This window comes from Gossypium raimondii, chromosome 9, assembly GCF_025698545.1.
Source record: "Gossypium raimondii isolate GPD5lz chromosome 9, ASM2569854v1, whole genome shotgun sequence".
Classification (NCBI taxonomy): domain Eukaryota; kingdom Viridiplantae; phylum Streptophyta; class Magnoliopsida; order Malvales; family Malvaceae; genus Gossypium; species Gossypium raimondii.
Window position 1 is genome coordinate 5,661,235 of NC_068573.1, and position 21,516 is coordinate 5,682,750.

Consider the following 21,516-nt stretch of genomic DNA (forward strand, 5'->3'; position numbering starts at 1 on the left):
GATAAGTTAAATCTTAGGCATTGTTACGAGGTTATTTATCAGTTAGGGAAGTAATTTCAAATAAGCTGCCTTATGGTTACCAAATAGGTAAGAAGAGATTGGTTGTCCATTGTCGAGTCAACAACTAGAACTAATTTATTAAAGGCAATGAAGATATTCTTGCATCGATGATTGAATCCATGAATCAAACAAAGACTTTACCTTTGGCTAGAGCTTTTTACCATTATTTTCCTAAAAAATCCAATTATTGTCTTCTTCGTTTTAGTTTTTAATTCGAAATTAGTTTTTTATTTTATAAACCACCTTTTATTTACTTTATTTATTTTTACTTAAGAAATATAATTATCATCAATCTCTATGGACACAATCCTACTTTTTGCTTTATACTAATCTTATATTTTCAAGTTTTATTTTTGTAGGTCTCGATAGCCTTTCAGAGAGTTTGGTACAGGTGGTTGGGTTCCTGTTTGGTTTGAAGTGAGCCCAGGATTGGTAGGGTTTTTTGGGTTGACAAGGTTGGATGGATTTGCTAAGTTAGTAGGGTTGGTGGGATTCGCTGGATTAGCCGGGTTGAGGAAAGCATCATTCTAAAAGGAAGTCATGGTCCGGTCCGCATTCTCAACACAAATTATCGATACAATTGTACAACAAGGAAAGAGATAATAAGGAGAGGGTGGGGGTGACATGGATACCGGTTCACCTAAGCAGGTGGAGAGCCGAAAAAGGAGAGAAGTAGAAGAGGAATAAGGAAGTTGCGAAGGAAAAGGAGACTAATTCCAAAGGATAAGTACTTAGGGTTGCTAATATGGTTAAAGAATCCCTTCCTCATCGTTCTTTTAGGTATTTATAGGGGAAGGTCACGTGCCTGGTCTTATGCCTGATGGTGCCAGCTCATTGATAGTATGGGTAGTGGCCCGCTCATGTGGTCAGCTAGGTGGCAAGTCGATTGTCCTCAAGTGTGGTACTACTCTGACATTCCTTTGGCTGAGGTAGTACGAGACTGTTACACCTCAATGGTCCATAATGGTCTCCTACTGGTGGTAAATGTGTTTTCGCTAAAAGTCAATGGCTAGTCACCTAGTAACCAATTAGCTAATTAAAGACAAGCAATTGCTCGAGTGATCTTCAAATGAGGAGCTAATCAAGAGATGCGAGAGAGAGAGTTATCCGTAGGCATTTTTCATGAAGCTTCTTGTGGTGCCACATGTACAAAAGGTATAAGGGTATAAAAAAACATTTTAATCACGATATGATAGAAAATATCTGTATCTGCAATTTAAATCTATTCACGAAACATAATAGTTATTGAAGAAGTAGAAGGAGGAAAAAGAAGACAACAAAACAAGTTTGGTTTATTTAATTAATGAAATGTGCTAAAGGAAATAGGAAAAAATAGAAAGGAAAGAGTGTGAAAAGGGAGATTTGGGGGTTGTGGAATACTTTAAAAGAAGGATGTAGTTGGAGAAGGTGATGATCACATGGTATTGCGTATTAAGACATGCACATGAAGGCCCACAATGTTAGCTCAAAAACAAACATATTTCTTAAAGCCCACTTGCCATCAATCCCCAAGTTGGGAACATAAACATGAACTCTTATTGCCCCTTCTCTTTCTCCCTCACGTTTTCTCTCCATTCCATAATTTTTTAACCCCCAATACTACAATCATACAACACAAAGAAACCCATTAAAATAAGACAAATTAGGATACAATACGTAAAATTATAGCATCAAAAATACATCTATACATATAAACAAGAACCCCAAACGATTACACCTTGAGGTTTTTTTTTTTTTCAAAAGACCAAACCCTTTTTAAGTCCAACTATGCTTTCTCCAATGCACTTGTCTTCTTCACGTCCAACATCACTATCTTTGTTATTGTACTCTCTCTCTTTTCTCTCTCTTCTCTCACATACACACACTCGCATCCCCCATGGTTGTGGTCCTCCTTACCTCTTTATATCTCTCTTATCACTTTCTCCAATTCTTCATATCTTATATCTAACACTACTCTCTACTCTTTCTTTCTTTCTTCTTCTTCTTCTTCTTCTTCTTGCCTTTTCCAAACCATAACCATTTTTCTACACCATATATACTTATTTTTCCTTCTGCATTTCCATATCTTGGGGGTATTATTTTGGAACTTACTGAATATTTTAGAACAATTCTTGGTTTTTGGTCATTAGGGTGTTATTATTACTTTAAATCCCCCACAAGATGTCTAGCAGAAGGTCGAGACAGTCAACAGCAGGTGTTTCGAGGATTTCAGATGATCAAATCATTGAACTTGTCTCAAAGTTACGACAGCTTCTGCCTGAGATTCGTGATAGGCGATCTGATAAGGTAAACATTTCATGGATTAATTCATGTTTGTTCTTTTGATTCATCTCTATTTTTACAAGAGAGTTGAGTTATTATTTTATAATTTTATACATTTTCAATGAATTAGATGATTTATTTTTATATGGAAAACTATAACGTATCTATATATTTAATTTTCCCTGGTTGCATGTGGCACATGGGAATAGTGTATTTCAGTTAAAAAAAAAGTAATAGTCCTCGAAAATACAGTTTGAAAACTTGACCCCGGACATCAAGGAAACATATTTTCTTGGGTTTCAGCTCCTCATTGACTTAAAACAGTGCATGCTTTGACCCCGGATATCATGTATATCATAAAATAACGATCACAACATCACATTACGAAGCACATAATAGTCTATTTTGTCGACCAAGGGTCGGACTTTACGAATTATTTATTTTTCGATTATGATGTTATATGTAAATAATAATAATAATGTGGAAAGCAGAAATGTCAGAAAAGAAAGTGACTTAATGTTGGGGCCTTGTAAATCCCCCTGCTGGTGCAGGTATCAGCATCCAAGGTCTTACAAGAGACTTGCAATTACATTAGAAGCTTGCATAGGGAGGTGGACGACCTAAGTGAACGGCTCTCACAGTTGTTGGCCACCATTGATGCTGATAGTGCCGAGGCTGCTATTATTAGGAGTTTAATTATGTAATAATATTTATTATAAACCAATGTTTTTTATTATTACTAGGTTTATATATATATATGATATTATATATTTGTATTTATATATAGTTTAAGATGCTTCCTCCATGTGGAAGGGTTTGCAATCTAATTACCTAATTTGTATAATAAAAGGACTTTGCACTAGCAAAGCCTTTAATTTTAATGGCAATATACTATTACTTTTTCTTGGCATAAGACAAGCTCGATTAACTTTTTTTTTATGCATATGTACTCTCTTCTTTTGAACAATTGAGATATTTAAAATTCTAAGAAATACTAATTCACATGAAATGAATGTGATTTGAAATTAAAAAAGAATATGTTATTGTGTCGATTCTAAAGGTTTATGTCGGTAAGTTGGGATCAATTGTGTTATAATTTGCAATAAGGAAGCTCCAAAATCATCATTAGTGAGTGATTTGATGGAAGACTTAACTATTTTTTTTATTTCTATATATGGCCTACATGTTTCCAAGATTTTTCATTTTTCATTTCGTGTCAAGAAAATCGTAATTTAAGATAAAGAATTTGTATAAATACAATCGTATGAATGGATTAACTTTTAAATTTAACAATCAAATTTCACGATAGGATCAGAAAAACAAATTAAATTTCATTGTTGTACACTCTTGAATCACAAGTGTTACAGGCAATATTGAATCGTAAATGAGACCCCTCTCACAATAACCCCATCCAAAGTCTACTCACTGGGAACATGGGGTACTATAGTTTTCAGAAACCTGTTCATCTTTTGGTAAACAATTAAACATGATTTGAATTGAAAAGGACAAAGATGGATCGATGTATCGACGATACCATATGTCAACTTAAACATTGTTTAATTTGATGTTTTAACTTAAGCAAATTCTGCAGTAAAGTTAAACTACATGAAAAAGAAAACAAAATGGTGAGTTCATATAAATCCGCATGTAATTTAGGACCAAAAACAGCAAAAGCGACAAGTCGAGAAGCCATGAAATAATTATTTTTTAATAGAGATCAAGTGCAGTATTTTTTATTTTTTTTTATTTTTGGTATTTAGCGGTATCGAACCCCAGATGAGGAAGTATCGAACCCCAATATTAAGGTATTAGAACATGGCCTCAGGGTCGAGTACCTAAGGTTTCAACCGTCATAATTTTTTAAAATAGGATATCGATACTTAAAGTGATGGTATTGGAACATAAGTCTCTGAAACTCCAAGTAAACGTCTTCAATGACTTCATTTTCCTTCAAACGACTCCAAATGACTAGAACTCATTAAAAAGATATACATAGAGCTCAAAAACATCAAGAAGTAGACAAAAATTCAATTTTTCATTACTTTTACACACACTTAAGGTTTCATTCTCAGCATATCAATGGAAGCCTTTTATTTTTTATGTGTCTCTTCCTTTTTAGTTTTTTTTATTAGAAAACTTGGTAGTTGAGTGGGGCATAACTTTTTGTTTTGGTATCTTTAATTTTTGTTTTATAGTTCATATTCAGGGTTTGTAGCCTCTAAAATTGAACATATATTTTCTACTTAAAATATAATATACCTTAATTAAGGCATCCTTTATATAATTTATAGAAATTAGTGAGGTAATTTGAAAGTGAAAAGAAGATTGCCTAAACCCTATTCAACATAATTCATTTGTATAATCAAATGGTAGTTAGAAACATTTTGTTTTAGATGTAAAGAGTCTTCCTTTTCAACATTCTTTTATTGGAAAAGTTGGTGATAAGAGTAGGCCAAGCATTAACTATCTATATGGTTTCTACTCCAAAGATATTACTTTAAAAGTTATAACTATAACATGGTTGAACATAGGTGATTAGTTAACTACCACTAGCCAGGCCCATTTAACATTTTAATTTAGATTATGCATTGTCAAATATCTATATCTTATACCTAAACTTATTTGTATTTATTTGATAAGGACTCGTACTTTTTTTAGTTACAATTACAATTAGTACCCTAGAATAAATCCATATAATGTAAAAACGGGTATACCGATAATCGAAAATATCCCAGACAAGCTTAGAATAAATTTGAGCATGACGGACATGTGATAAAACTTAAATCAAATTATCACATGATATCTTATGATTCACAATTTGTACTCAATTTTATACTTAGTAGTGCATAAGAACAAATCCATGTTCAGATTGATGAGGCGAAAAGTTAGGTACATAACATGAAAAGTGTTTGGCTTAATTTTGAATTCTCATAACCATAGTATCTTATATTTGAAGTCAATACAGTGGTATGAAAATGAAGTATGTTTAAAAGAGAAAGAAAAAAGCTTTCTAAGGAATGAAAATGATTGCAATAAAAGTCAGCCCTTAAAGTTTAGTTCATTGGGCCTTTCATCATTTTGCCTTTTTGTACTTTCCTTGGGCTTTTTCAACAATCTGATTTGTGCTATCAGATTTTCCTTTTCCTTTTTTTTTTTTTGACTTTTCTTTCTTTCTTTTTTGCTGATTGGATTATATGATAATTTTTTTTTTAAGAATCTATAAATTTTGTAATAATATATGACACTAAGAATTTGATGTATGATTTTTTATCTTAAAAACATTTTCTAATAAAACAATATACTGTAATTTTATGTATTAGCTAGTACTTGATTGTATGTATTAATTAAATTGTATTTAATTATTTTTTTTAATTTTTATTAAAACATTTTTACAAAATTAAAATATAACGATATATAGTTTTAATTTTAAAAACATGATAATTGATATTAGACTTATTTAAATAAACATTATTTTTAAGAAATAGTTTTTGGTATATTGCCAAGGGAGTTTTTAGACTCCGCATATAATGATTGGGTGATGACAAGTGTCCTATGAGATATGGTAAAGAAATGAGACACATGGCTTTTTTTTATGTCTGCTTGTGGAATTTAAAAAAAGTACACTATTAACCTTATTTTTAAAATATAAATATTATAATAATAAATGGTGTGAAATTCTATTTTTATATTTATTTTCTATTTTTATTTTAATTATTAATTAGTGGATCCAAGTTGTTAATTTGGTTTAAATATTGTGACCACTAAATAATTTATTGTAATATTATTTATAGTTTAAATATTTATTTCAATTTTAATAGTGTGTTTAATTTGTAAAATAGAGATCAACTTAAAAATTTTAAAAATGGTTTAAAATTTTACAATGACTTATTATGTAAAAATGTAAGTTGAATTGTTGAATATAAGCTAATTGGAAAGGAAATATAACTTGTAGAACACCATTAAAATAAATATATAAAAAGGTGAAAGGGTTTATGTTGAAATTTTCCTCTACAAATATCTATTTTCTTTCATTGCTACATGTCAATTTTTTACAGAATGCCTAAAACTATTAATAACCCTCCTAACCCTTAAATATGAGAAAGAGAGAATAATCATAGTATAATTTTGGCTAAAGGGTTCATAAGCCCTTAAATTTCTTTTTGTTTTAAAAAATTAGAGTTAATTGTGGTTTTTAAATGTTTTGATATAATAAAATATTTCCTTCATCAAATTTTGTAAAACTTTATGTTAAACCTTTGAGAAGTTGTTTTCAAGTGATTTTCAAACTTGGCTAAACACTTCGAAATTTTTGTAAGTATGAAAAGAACTTAAAAGCACTTTGTAAGTTAATAAGCCATTGACTTTAGGGGATTGGACCCCCTAGCCTAAGTGTCGATACACATGACTATGTATCAGATCCCTCCTTCTTGGGTTTAATATCTAGCAACCCAAGTAATTTTCTGGGTATAGGGGTATTGAACCCCAAATGAGGAAGTATTAGACCTCAACATTAAGGTACTAGATCATGGCCTAAGGGTCTGGTACCTAAAGCTCCAACGATCTTATTGTTTAAAGCAAAGTATCAATACCTAATGTCAAGGCATCAGGATATAAGCCTTTACAACTACATTTAATGCTCGAGTAGATGTCTTCAACGGCTCAATTTTCCCTCTAACTACTCCAAACAACTAGATTTCATTTAAATATAGTTCAAGAACATCAAGAAGTAGAGAAGAAACAAGTTTACAAAGCTTATTGTGCAAAAATTCAATCTTTCATTTGTAATTCTCATATTACCCTTGTACACACTTGAGGTTTCATTCTCTTTCATTATTTTAAATGTTTTAATTTATTCGAGTAAGCTTGAATAATTTTATATCAACCTTTAAGAGGTACTCCTTGTTTCAATTTCACTTCTCAAATTAGTGAGAGGTTACTTCAAGTTCTGGGTAGAAAACTTTAAAAGGGGAATGGTTTTATCGTATTACTTAAAAGATGGTGTTATAAAGGTTAAGCATTATCCTTAAAAGGTTTGAAATTAGTGGACTTGGAAAATCTTTAATTGTAAAAAGTTAAGCTAGTGCATGTAGACAATTGAGATCGAACTACTTTAAATCATTGTGTCAATTTTTATTTGCCATCTTTCCTCAAAATTTTAATCACTAATTCAACTCTCCTCTTAATGCATTTGAGCTTTACAATTGGTTAAGCTCCTCCAAGAAAAATGTACCTAATTAAGCTCTTAGATGTTAAAAATCCATTAATTAATCTCTTTCACCAACGATTTTTTCCGTTGACTATAAAGGAAAAAAAATGTATGGGCCAAATAGATAAAAATTAAAAATTTTAGAGCTAAATTTTTTGTTATGCCTAATTTTAAAATAGAGTTAACATATACTATTCTTAAAATATTACCATTTGTAAAGATATGATTATCTGAATTTTTTATGTAAAAGGAAATTCTAAAAAAGTTAGTGGTAAGAAAGGGAAATAGAGAAAAATGTAGGGGCTTTAGGTTAAATTTGACATTTGAGATGTATTTAAACGGTAGCGTTTAACTGGCATCAGTTACGGGGCCAAAACTAGATTCCCGGCCAATGGAGTAGCGGAAATCCGGCAACGTGGCTTAAATGGTCATTTTACTCAACCAATTAGGGGAGAGATCGTTAACGCTCCTTTATAAAGGAAATGATTTCAGGCGCCATTTAAAGAAATAACAAAGTTATTAGTTTAAAGTCATATATAATAAAAATAAAAATAATAAATATAGATTTATAAATTTCATTCAAACAACGTATTCCTATAAATTTCTTTTGCTCTAAACAAAGAGAAAAAGTCATTTACAAAATATTATACTCAATATTTATTTTCCAATAAATTATGCACGATTAATAAATCAAATAAACACATCATTGAAAATGAATGTAAATTTTGTATAAAAATAGAAAATGTATGTATTTTATTTTTATTCTTATTTTATTTTATTTAAAATTTGAGTTAATTTTACTTTTATTTTTATTTAAAATTTGAGTTATTAACTTATACATTATTGTGCATTAAATATAAATGGTAAAATTATTATAAAGATCCTTGTACTAGTGTCACGGGGTCTATGACACTAGGAATTATATTACATTTTATCCTCTCCACTTCAAAAATAAAACAAATTAGTCTTTATACATTAGATCAAAGAGTAAATTGGTCATTTTTTATCCTTATATATCAAAATAATATATAATTATACCACGTATAATTATCTAATTATTCCATCAATCATCGAAGTTTTTAACAAATAAGGTATAAAGATAAATTTACCCTTTTTTTTTTTTAGTAAAAGTTAAAATGCAAACAGAATTTCTTTGTTGAAATGCACGCTCCATTAGTGAGAGTGGGGGTTTTATAGCCATCTGGAAAGATCAGCATGCCAGTGTTTATGTTGGTTAGTTGTCTCTATCGCTCTTTCCCCTTCTTTCCCATGCTTAAGCTCTTAATCATCTGATTCATCATCATCAACAACTAAAAAACAGGTATGTAAATGTCTCATAATTTTTATAAAGCTTCAATCTTTTCTCAATTTTCCTTCTTTTCTAGCAAATTCAGTGATACCCAGTTCTTTTTTTCACCTTATTTGATCAGTTTTTCCTTTACTTTCTTGAATGCATTAAGGGTTTTAATGAATTCAGTTTTCCTTTTTTTTACTTTCTGGGTTTTCAATAAGTTTCACTTCTTTCAAGAATCTCAATGAATACATGCTTGCCAAATAATTAGTGTCAAGCTGACCTTTAATTGATATTTGGTGGACAAAGTTGGTTCTATCACTCATTAATTGCCCCCATTGTTGATACCCCATGATATTTTTTTCTTTCATCAAGCGTAAAGGAAGCTTGAAAATGGATTTTTTTTTTCTATATAGTTAGGTATTTATCAGTATTCTTTATTGTAGGTTGAACCCTTTTTTGAACTTTAGCCAAAAGTTCGATAATCTTGCTTAAAGTTTACATTGTTTACAATGAAAGCCAATTTAAAGTTTTCACTTTGGAGGATTATATGGGCTATGGCTGTCCCTAAAACTCATCCCCTTTATTACTTTTGACTTGAACTAAGATTAATTGGGGTGTATTCAAGCAGATCTTGGAGTAGATTAAGGCACCTTACTTGGGATTACTGAGTTTGGTAAAATAGCTTTGGCATCTTTAATTATGTTAATGTTGAAATAAGGCTAATCAATGCTAGAAAATCAGCAACCATATTAGTATTTTTCATTTGACTTTAGAAGAACCCATGAATTTTTGGCTTTCATTTTATACCTATGAAACGATCTATCGATGAGAGAGCTTGGCTGTTATGACCACTGAGAACTGTTTACCTCAAAATCATCCATAAGTATCCTTGTACCTTGGGATTGCTGTGGTTTTGGAATTATAAAGTATTGAATGAACAATGATGATATCTGCATTACTTCTATGTGTGCTTCTAAAATTTTATTTAAATACCTTTAAATAGGTTCTTTTTTGGCTGATTTTATCTCAGTTTAAGACAATGTACCCTGGAGGTTACACGGCTGAAATTACGAGCTTATCTCCAAAAGCTACCGAGAAGGATCTTTGTGACTTTTTCGCATACTGTGGTGCAATTGAGCATATTGAAATTATCAGGTATCTGTTGCTTCTCTGTTTCTGGTTTTGGACTAAACCCCAAAAATCACTCTCTATGATGGTGTATGTTCATGATTTTTTTCATATTTGTTGTGCATTTGCAAATTTGTTGTTGAGGGGGGAAAAGAGTCAAAAGCTACAAAATCTTTTGCTTGAAATGATTTCTTGTTGGATAATTGGTAATCTCAATCTCGGTTTTTGTGGAAAATCAATGTTTTTGAGTAGAATTTCTCTCATCCGTACAAATGTACTTAGCAGCAAGTTCCTTTATGGTGACAAGTTTCTTGAATCAAGGAAGATTTTACGTTCAAGTTGTTTAATTTTACTTATTGTTTGTCAACTCCTTTAGGAAAAATGTCAAAAGCGAGGGCTCTTTTTGTCTGAAATGCTTTCTTGTTTGGTGCTTGATATTTCTGAAGCTATTAATGAATCTGCACGGTTATATGAATATGATTCTTAATTCTGTACGAATTTACTGCAAGTTCCATTTTTCCATGCTTGTGACATATTTCTTGAGCTAATGAGTGCTTACAAATTTACTTGTTCTTTGAGGGCTAAAAGAAAAAGACAAAAGCTAAGAAGTCTTTTGTCTGAAATGATTTCTTGTTGGATCATTGATAATCTTAATCTTGTTTGTTTATGGAAAATCAATGTTTTTTTATGATCAAGCTGTTTAATTTTACTTATTGTACTTATTTTAGGAAAAGTCAGAAGCAAGAGTTCTTTTGTCTGAAATGCTTTATTATGAGATACTTGGTATCTACGATCTGATTAAATGTGGACACAAGTCTCTTTAACAGCATCTGCTTAGATACATGCATCTGATTCCGGTAAAAGTATCATAGAGGCTTTTGTATTAGGAGTTGGATTGCATTTTGCCCCCTCTACTCAAAAAAAGGGGGCAAATTAGTCCGGGTATGTTAGATCAAAAAAACAAATTGATCATTCTGCTAAAAGTTCCATCTATTTCTATTGTTAAAAACTGGTTCTAGCACGTCACCATGGGGTACACGTGGCATGCCACATGTCACTGATTATTCCATTAGCCAAGCTAGTTTTTAATAGTACAAATAGATGAAATTTTTAACAAAAATGGCCAATTTACTCTTTGATCTAATTACCTTATTTTTTTTTTAGTAGAGGGGGCAAAAAGCAATTGGACTCTTAGTATAGGGGCCTTCATGTTACTTTTACCATCTTATTCCATATTCTGTACAAATTTACAGCAAGTATGATTTTTTTCTTGCATGTGACATATTTCTTGAGCTAATGAGCCTTTGCAATAATCGAGATGTTGATCAAATCTGGACATAGCTGTTAGCGCCTCAGTAGATGCTCTTGCATCACTTTATTATATAACCTTATTGCGTTGGTACACCTTAGTATAGTGAGGAATATTAGCTTTTCCTTGATCACTCTTTTGAACCTCTTGTGCCTGATTTCTTTGATTCCATTACCAAGAAATTCATGCTGTATTATGACAAGAGCTGCTTTCTTAAACAGATGTGGCGAATATGCATGTACAGCTTATGTGACATTTAAAGATGCCTATTCGCTCGAAACTGCTGTCTTACTCAGTGTAAGGCTCTAACTTGTACTTACAGAGAAATTAACTTTCATTCCATTTATAAAAGAAAAAGAAATCGTGTGTTCTTTTAGCTACTTGGATGGTTCTAACCATTAGCATTGCTCGGTATGTTTTGATTTTGAAATGCAACCATAACATCCTTTTTGCATTAATATGGCATGACTTATGAGTATCAGTTTACGTAATTGAATAAATTGCTTTCCCTGTAAGGCTGCCACTCAGTCGTATAAGATCTGCCGCTTCCACTTCTTGCAACTTAACCTATAAGGTGAAAACTGGTAATAGGGATGCCCTTCGATCGGAAAATAAAAAGTTGGTCAATTTAAACTTTTAATTTGAAAATTGAGATTGACAGTAAGTTAAGATAGACTCTTAATCTTGATCTTTAGCAATGGAACGTTATGCATCTTGGCTTCTCGATTTTTTAGTTATTATAACTCTCATTACTGCCTGAACTTTGATTCTTCAGGGAGCTACAATTGGTGATCAGTCCGTATGCATATCAAAGTGGGGTTCGTATGGTGATGATTCATATCCTTGGGATAGTTCTACATGGAAGACTGAAGAGGATACTAGCTCTTCGGTATGTATCGGTTTCTTTAATAAGAAGAGCAAGTCGTTTGCTTGGTTTCAATACCCTTCTAAACACATGTTACCGATCAGACTCTCGGCAAGAGATTTGAATATGTGTGTGATTTTAAACCGCTGATTATATCTCCGCAGGTTACTCATATGCACCCATTTGTTTCTAGTCCTGGAGAAGCGGTGACTGTTGTCAAAACAATGCTAGCCAAGGGATATGTTTTAGGCAAAGATGCTCTTATCAAGGCCAAAGACTTAGACGAGTCCTATCGGGTCTCGGCTACTGCGGCAGCCAAAGTTGCTGAGCTTAGCAATAGAATCGGCCTTACTGATAAGATTAACACTAGCATGGAAACTGTAAAATCAGTGGATGAGAAGTATCATGTTTCGGATATCACCAAATCAGTTGCATCAGTTACCGGGACTGCAGTGGTAACAGCTGCAAGTTTTACAGGGAGAACCGCTGTAGCAGCTACCAATGCCGTAGTCAATAGCAGCTATTTTGCCAAGGGAGCACTTTGGGTTTCTGGCATGTTGAACCGTGCAGCTGAAGCGGCCGCTGATCTGGGTAAACATGGAAACAAACAAACACACACCTAGTTAAGTGCACGGTCCTTTCCCATGCGTAGAAATAATAAAATACTCGTGTCTGTTTCATACCGGTCTAGTATACGCTTCCGTACATTGACAAGAACTAGAAAGTTTAGTTAGATGGGTGTAAATGTGAGATTTATTGGTCACTGTTATCGATTGTTTGTTCATTTAACGAGATGGGGTTTGCTGAAGAAATTCACCCCTGCCCCATATAAAACGTAACGGAATATAAAAAGATAATATGAACATGAGATGATCTTACGCCGAATGCGTGTTTTGGGATCCCTTTTTGTTAGATACTATATTATTGAATAAGAATACAGAACAAATTGAAAGATATGAATTTACTGAGGAAATTACTTAGTATTCTTTTTCTGCTTGAATCAATACGATGCTAGTGTTTTTATATTGAATATGAGTAACACTTTTTGTTACCTTCTAAGTTCATGCTAGTGTTTGAATGCAAAGCATAGTCTGTCATCTTGGAAATATGAAGTGCAGAAAGGGCTCATCGATGGAGGTTGAATTCTACATTAATTATTATCTTTTACAAGTATGAATTTGATAATTGAGTTGAACTATTACACTTAATATTTTTGTATAAAAAAAATGTTTCAATTTTGCTACTAAATATTTTTCTCCCAAGTCCCAACTTTAATTTGAAACAAAATTTAATATAAAATAATAATATTTTAATTATCTTTCATTAATAATTAAATATGGTAAAATTATGGAAAAATATATATCAAAGAATATTTATTTTATAAATAAAACTGAACTTAACTTTTTGGATAAATTTTTAAAATTTTCTAATCTTTCTTTAATAAAATAAATAATCTATATTAATTTCTTAAGTTTTAACATCTGTTATGGTATATTATTCAAATAAAATACTTGGAAAGGTTTTTTTTATTTTAATTTTGTATTGAAATCATTGAAAATCAATGTTGATTGTAAATTTTATTTTTTTAAAATCAAAATTGCCTGCTAAAATTAACTCAAAATTTAATAGTAAAATTCAATCAATTAAAAATAAGTAGTAAATTTACACAATTTCAAAGTATAATGGTATATATAAACCAAAATATCCTTTTGAAAAATTTGATTTTAATTTAAATAATATCGAAAATAGGTTAATCAATATAGAAATTTGGGTAAAAATTAAAATCTGTCACTATATCTTAGTTTTATTGATACTTCAAAACTAAAGGAAATTTTATTATTCTATTTTAATTTTATATTAAATTTTATGACGTTACTTTTGTTAGATTGAATTTTGAAACTAAAGTTTAATTTTTTATTAAATTTTAATATTAAATTTCATTTTTTATTAAATATGAGTATTTTTTAAATCATGCTTAATTTTATTTATCTAATTCAACCCTAATGTTTTACTATCCACTCTTGTGTATATAATATATATAGTTTAAATTAAAATTTAATTAGGCTTCGTTTATTATTAATTTTATGTAATATATTAATTATTATAAAATATTACCTTATTGTAAAATAAATTTCAATTGCCCAAAGAAAATGTTACTACAATATTTTGTAATAAATATATTTATGTTGTATTTGTTTCACTAAGAACAACTTTTAAAAATTATTTCAGGAGAATTTTGTCAAATAATAACAAATATTTTACACAAAATCATCCAAATACAAAATATATCAGCTTTTCCAAAAAAAGTCAATCAATTATTTAGAAATCATTTTCCGAAACTATTTTCAATGAAACAAACATGATCAAAAACCAATTATATAGAATTCAGCTTAGTAAGAAATAAAACTTTAATTATCGAATTTACTCATTCCATCCCTGTAATACCCAATTTTAGCCCGGGCTCACATATGGAAACATAATTTTCAATGATATACAATCTTAGATATGATATATGCAATCTTAGATATGATATATACAATCTTAGAAGATATGATTTTGTAATATTAGAGATTTAATTTGTAGATACCCTTTAATCTTAGCCGTTGATGTAATTGATCTGTACCGTTGGATTTGGGGAGGCTCAGCTATAAATAGAGGCTTCTCCCTTCATTGTAAAATGAGAGAATGAATAAAAAAAGGGAGAACGATTGGTAGTTTTTTAAAGGTGGCTTACTGTTTTTTTTCTTTTTCGATTATTTTTTACTTATTTACGATTTTAAAAAGGGGAGAAGGTGATACCGCTGCGAATTTTTTTTATTTATTTTATTTAGCCCTAATAAAGTGACGCGTTTCATAGGATGGAGATATTTTCCCATTCGAGCCCTATGAGTTATTCGCGCATTTTTAATGTTTTACAATTAGTTTTTTTTATCTTTTTAGAATTAGCCCTTTAATTTGCTTTCAATTTCAATTTAGCCCCGCTGAAACGACGTCGTTTTAGAGGAGAGGAGAAAATTTCCCTTCCAGCCCCTCTATGTAATTCGCGTGTTCAATTTAATCCTTTGGGTTTTATTTATTTGCAGATTTTCCCCCAGATTTTTCATATTCAGTTCAATTTAGGTTTTTTTTTTCTTTTTTTAAATTAATTAACTTCCATAATGTAATTATTTCTTTTATTTTTTAATTATTATTTATTTATATATATATTTTTTGTTTTTATTTAATTATTTATTTATTTAAAAAATATTTTTATATGTACGTATATTTATTTTTAATATTGTAATTATTATTTAATATATATATATATATACTTTTATGTATCCATTTATCTTCCTATATATATGTATATTTTCTATAATGTAATTATTATTATCATTATTTTTATATGTACACATGTATATATATTTTTAACAAATGTTTTGTTTATATCCATATGGATATTTTTTTTAAAAAGGGCTCAAATATATATATTTTAAATACCTATTTTATAATCTATATATGTTTATCTATTTTTCTTTATATTCATAAATATTATGTATTGCATATATATATACGCTCCATAACCCAAAAATTTATTTGTAAATCATATGTATATTTTAATATTCATAATTTCTATGTTCATATTATATATATTCTTTTATTCATTTATTTGGTTGACTTTCCTCCTTTCGTTATATAATTGAGTTTACATTTAATATTTTGCATGTCATTGATTATTGTTATCGATTTTGTTTATTCATTTATTCATATTATTTCTATGCCATCGTAATATTTATTATTGCATTGTATATTTAATGTAGCATCACATCATTTTTCACTCGATTTCAAAAATTTCAAAATTGAGATAATGCTTGTATTTAGGATTTTCAAGGAAATTGAGCCCTAACGTATTGGGTTCCGATTTTCTTCGTTAAATCTAACAATCGAGCATTTCTCTTTAATCAAAAAAATAAGAACTCATTATTGGGAATTCAACACGTTGTGTCCTAATGTATTGGATGTGACGTATTGGTTTCTCGAAATGAAGATTCTTTCTAAAAAATAATAAAGAAAATATTCCGAGTTTGGGATTTTGGAGGAATTGTGTCCTAACGTATTGGGCCGCGATTTCTTAAATCTTGAATAAATGGATATTCTTTTAATTTTTTATTACACAAGTATTCTGGCCTAATTCATTTTTGAGGAAATTAGAATGTCGTGCCCTAACGCATTGGGTGTGGCATTTTCTTTCTTTGAAATGATAAGGGTCTTAATACGTAACTTTAAGAGTTTTTGCTAAGGATTATATTTTTCAAATTTTCGACATTAAGACATTAATTAATTAACTAGGTACAAATTTTTGGGCGTTACGAGGGTGCTAATCCTTCCTCGAACGTAACTGACTCCCGGATCCGTTTTTCTAAAACTCGTAGACCAAAGCCATTTTTTTAGGTGATCCAATCACACCTTAATAAAAGATTGGTGGTGACTCCCAATTTTCATTTTTTAAAGTCGACAACCTAAATTCTTTGTTTTTCAAAAAAATGGTTTCGATAGCTTGGCGACTCCGCTGGGGAAATTTTTTTTAAAAAAAAAGAGAGTCGAGCCACAAAGTTGATTAATTTTTGTCTTATGGTCAAGAAAAATATATTTTTTAAAAAAACTCATGACATCCTTTCGCATTCATTATCTTATAACTTAAATATTATTTCACCTTCGTGTAGGGTAGTGGATTGCTTCCGGGATACATCCGTACCTATGTCTTCGTGAGATTTTCATCTCCGTGCAGCCATAGGGAAATGTATTCTCCCGAACCGAACTCGATCCATATGAGCCTATAATGGGTGAGGATTGAGGAATCTGCTAGTTCGGGTACCTTTACTGATAGAGGGGTTTGCGCGCGGACCAAGATCGAGTTGCCAAGTCACAGGAAACTCCTACGAAAACCCTAAACAATCAGATCTGAAACGAAACAAAAAATTAAAAGATTAGAATTTTGAATTCCCAGATCTGAAATAAAATCCCCAAAACAAAGAAAGAATCAAATTGAGAATAGAAATAAGTGTTAATAAGGGTTCTTGAAACCTTAAAGGAGATTCGATTCGCCCAATTGAACACCAAGATAGTTTTCCCCAAATTTCGACAATCTAATTTCACCCAAAAGAGTATGGAAGAACCCTAGAAATTGGGAATTTTAGGTGATTCCTTAAGATAGAAAAAGGTGAAAACACAATAAGAAAGAAAATAAAATTAGATAAAGATTCAAAGACAAGCGAAATAAAGAAAGAATTGATAGCAAGAAATTAAAAGATAAGTCCTAAGAAGCCTTGAAATCCCGAAAGATCTCACAACTCCCTTCAAACGGCTCTAATCTCCCCTCTAAAGAATATCAATGGCAAGAATAAGGCTGAAGATGGCTCCCACAATCAAAATATTGTTAAAACAACTTCTACAGAAAACTCAAGAGAGAATTCTTGGAGAAAAACTCAAAGAGAATTCTACACTTAAACAAATCTGATATTTTTGATATATTTGAGAAGTTCTTTACAAGGTGGCCAGCCATGCCTTTAAATAGGCCTTATAACTAGTCCTAATCTAATTAGAAAACTAAAATAAAAAAACTCCTAATTATTTTAATATGGAAATTCGTCAAAGGTATTTATTTGGGACTCTTGGACTGAATATTTACATAAAAATTTAAACTAAGTAAATAAATAAATAAATAAAATAAAACTTTACAACTTGGGCCACTTTGACAATTTGGCCTGATTTTCAACTAAGTATGTATGGATTTCTTGATTGGGCTGGGAATTTGCTTATTGGGCCTCGCCTTCAAGAATTTGGGCTTTTGTGACTCGTATCATTTACCCTAGAAGCCAAACTTCATATAATGAACCTTAGGAATCCACCCTAGGTAGGACTATACTAAACCCTAGTAGATATCCAATTAGGGATTTTTACTATTTCTTGATTATATCTTATGTTTCTATGTGATACTGACTTTTGGTGTTTTATTTGCATGACATGGCATTTCATTTCATGGCATTACATTTCATCATAAAAGTCGTCAGTCCATATTCAGTTGCTAGATAGAAGGCTTATCATGGAAAAAGGGTTTCTTGATAAAATGGAGGACAATGCGGCTGTCCGAACTTGGTCTGAAACAATGCAACAAGAAAAGGGTGATAGTTTGGCTGACGGGCATGTATCGGAATTATAAGACTTTGCGCATATCAGTGTAACTCAAAACAATTTGCAAGAATTGAAGGAAATTTGGGGTTAGTGGAGTGATGAGGTTAGATAGATATTTTATAATAATTATGGGGATCTACCTTATTTGCTTGATGTAAAGGTAGACAAACATTTGTTTCAAGCCCTTGCCCAGTTCTGGAATCCTACTTACAGCTGCTTTACGTTTGGGAAGGTCGATTTGGTGCCTACGATAGAGGAATATATGGCTTTACTCCGATGTTCGAAGTTCAAGTGGACAGGGTCTATTTGAGAGCGGTAAATGTGTCAACCTTTTCAAAGAAGCTGATGAGTGTAACAGAAATGAATGAGCAGTGGGTTGTTGCACGAAATAAGCAAAAGGGGGATAGTAAGTGTGTTCCTTGGAGAAGCTTGAAAGATGCAATTCTCACACACCTAGATGTAAGAAAAAGGTTAGATGTCTTTTCTTTAAGTATATACGGCTTGGTTGTCTTCCCTAAAGCTTTGGGGTATGTGGACGAAGCAGTCATTGATTTATTCGATTGGCTCGATAAGAAGGTTACACCGATTCCAGCAATTTTGGTAGAAACTTTCAGGTCATTGAGTGCATGCCGAAAGACGGGCGAATGTAGATTCATTGGATGTGCATAGCTTCTACTCGCATGGTTTCACAGTCACTTTTGGAATGTGGATAAAGTTTCGTATCAGGTTTTCTCTGAAAATTATTCCCCACTAAAAGAGATAGTAGCTATGCCAAGGGGAGACGACATTTCGAAGGAGAAGTGGATGGCAATTCTTCAAAATCTTCAGGAGGGAGACGTTGAGTGGAGAGCTCCTTGGTTGCTTCCAGATGAGATCCTGTATAGGTGTGGAAATTTCGATTGGGTTCCACTACTTGAAGTTTGGGGAGCTATTGGATATGCCCCATTATTGGTGTTAAGACAGTATAGGTCAAGGCAATTTATACCTGCAACCTTAGGGATAGTTGATTGTGAATTTTCATACAAGGATGATGGTTATAGAAAGAATATTAAAGAGATGTCTAGCGCATGGAAACAGACTCGCCGAATGAAGAGGTTAGCAGTGGGTCCGATGATAACTCTTGAGTATAATGAATGGTGGGTTAGGAGAATTAACGACAATATACCCAAGATAAGTCAGGAAAATAGCCAGACGATAGAAGAACATTTGCGAATTATTCCTTCTGAGTTGGAGATTATAAGGCAGGATTTCGAAAGGAAGAATACGGATTTAGAAAAGAAGATAGAACAAATGGAGGAGGAAAAGGTGAGCTTGAGATTAGACATAGACGTTTAGAAGCTCGAAACCGAAAAATAAGGAAAAGAAAAAATAAGGCTGAGGAAGGGTTAGATAGTCTAAAGACAGATTATAAAAAGTTGCGTCTGTCAATGAGAACTGCCGCGTTAGGAAAAACTTCAGAACAGTGGCGAGCAGAAATTCGAGAAGAAAAGGACAAAGCCGATAGATGAAAACAGAAATTCCAAGAGATGCAAAGGCGAAACGAGACTTTAGAAAAAAGTTTGTCAGAAAGCCAAAAGGAAAAGGGCGAGTTAAAGGATAGGGTGACTGAGTTGGAAAGATCTCTTCATCAATATCGAAATTAAAATTCCGCAATAGAGTTAAAAGCAAGCTTGACAAAATTGAAGAAATGAAGAAAAGAATCGGAGAGTTAGAAACGGCGCTGCAAAATGGTGAGATCCAGATCAAGTACTTGAAGGCAAATGAAAGTCGTAATAATGAGCAACTCCGTTACTTTCAGAGTCAAGTTAGGAACAGAGATCATCTTATGGAAGAAGTCGTGGTCCAGATTCGAGAAGTAGCCAATCACATACAGACTTTAGCAGTACAGGCTGACATGTTGAGTGTGAAGTATGAATTAGAATCGGATCAGGGGCAAGAATTAGCTTTGTTACTTAAAAATATTAGAGTTCTGGGTATTAGAGCAAAGTCTTATTTGTAATTCACTTTATGTAAAGAAATTTAATTTCTGATAAAGTTTTCTTAAATGGAATTGAATCAAAATTGATGCCTTTTTTGCATTCATTTCATGCATTGCATTACTTCATATGCATTTAAAAATATTAAAAGACTCTAATTAATTTAAATCACTCCTCAGTTAATGTAATAGCCCGATTTTAGGCTTAGTCGGAACAGTGGTTTCGGGACCACAAATCCGACGAGAAAAAAAAATGTAATGGCCTGAATTTTCAGAGGTGTCAAAACGGTGATTCGAGATCACTAAATTCGACAAATGGGTAGAAAATATTATTAATTTAGTAAGTATAAGTTAAATGTGAAGTTAGGAAAATTTTTGAAATAGTGAATAGTGCACTAGAAATAAATATTAAAATAATTAGAATCGAAATGAGGTATCAAGACCTCGGGGATTTTAAACCGAGCCATAAATATTTTTATAAATATTTATGGAGTGTTAAAAAGTTAGTATTAAAGTTTCGTTAAGAAATTTTAAAGTTCCGATAATTAATCGAACAAAAAGGACTAAATTGTAACAAATGCAAAATTTTGGGAAATGATTAAATAGATTAAATGATAAAAGGAAGAGGGCTTAAAAGGAAAATAGACCCAAGGTCTATTTGGGCTGGACGGCAAAGGCATGAAATCAGCAAGAAAGTAAGAAGAATTAAGGGCAAAATTGGAATATTGAAAAATTTGCTTAATAAAGTTAGGACCAAAGTGGAATTATCTAGATTTCTCTTCATTTTTCTGAATTCTCATCAGCTAAAACACCATGGAAGGGCTTCTTCAAGCTGGTTCTTCATACTTTTATTACAAGTAAGTTCAATTCTTGACTATTTCTTGAAATTTTTGTATTTTTATGACTTTTACAACTAGGCCCACTTGTTAAATTCATTAGTTTTTGATTTTATGAAAGAATTTGAAAGTTGATATGAATATGTGTTGGAATTATATGATGGTTTAGCATGAAATTAGAGCTTTAAATTGTTCATATGCTGATTTTATTGAAAGAATTGAATAGAAAGTGAATGTTTTGGACCTAATAGTAAAAGAGTTTGAAGATAGAGTTATATGTGGAAATTCTGAATTTCAATAGTTGTGTAACAACTTATAATGTCTAGGTAAAGTATTAATTGATAAAATTAGATTAATTGAGGGGTTAATTGAGAAAGGACCGAATTGTATAAACTGTGAAATTTGGGGCA

At 31.3% G+C, this 21,516-nt stretch overlaps 2 protein-coding genes across 3 annotated transcripts; both read left to right on the forward strand.

Moving 5' to 3' along the window:
• The first annotated feature begins 1,866 nt into the window (after positions 1-1,866).
• LOC105798229 (transcription factor PRE5) lies at positions 1,867-3,240 on the forward strand. The gene is made up of 2 exons (XM_012628219.2): positions 1,867-2,346; positions 2,874-3,240. Exons 1-2 carry the CDS (start codon positions 2,221-2,223, stop codon positions 3,024-3,026), a joined length of 279 nt encoding a protein of 92 aa, XP_012483673.1. The 5' UTR covers positions 1,867-2,220; the 3' UTR covers positions 3,027-3,240.
• A 5,486-nt stretch (positions 3,241-8,726) lies between these two features.
• Positions 8,727-13,078, forward strand: LOC105798230 (binding partner of ACD11 1). 2 transcript variants are annotated; one of them, XM_012628221.2, is made up of 5 exons: positions 8,727-8,849; positions 9,853-9,977; positions 11,481-11,556; positions 12,035-12,148; positions 12,289-13,078. In XM_012628221.2, the coding sequence occupies exons 2-5, from the start codon at positions 9,862-9,864 to the stop codon at positions 12,745-12,747; spliced, it is 765 nt and encodes a 254-aa protein (XP_012483675.1). In that variant the 5' UTR covers positions 8,727-8,849; positions 9,853-9,861; the 3' UTR covers positions 12,748-13,078. The 2 variants fall into 2 exon arrangements, with proteins under 2 accessions (XP_012483675.1, XP_052477450.1); XM_052621490.1 differs by lacking the exon at positions 8,727-8,849 and adding an exon at positions 9,525-9,748.
• Positions 13,079-21,516: the final 8,438 nt, after the last annotated feature.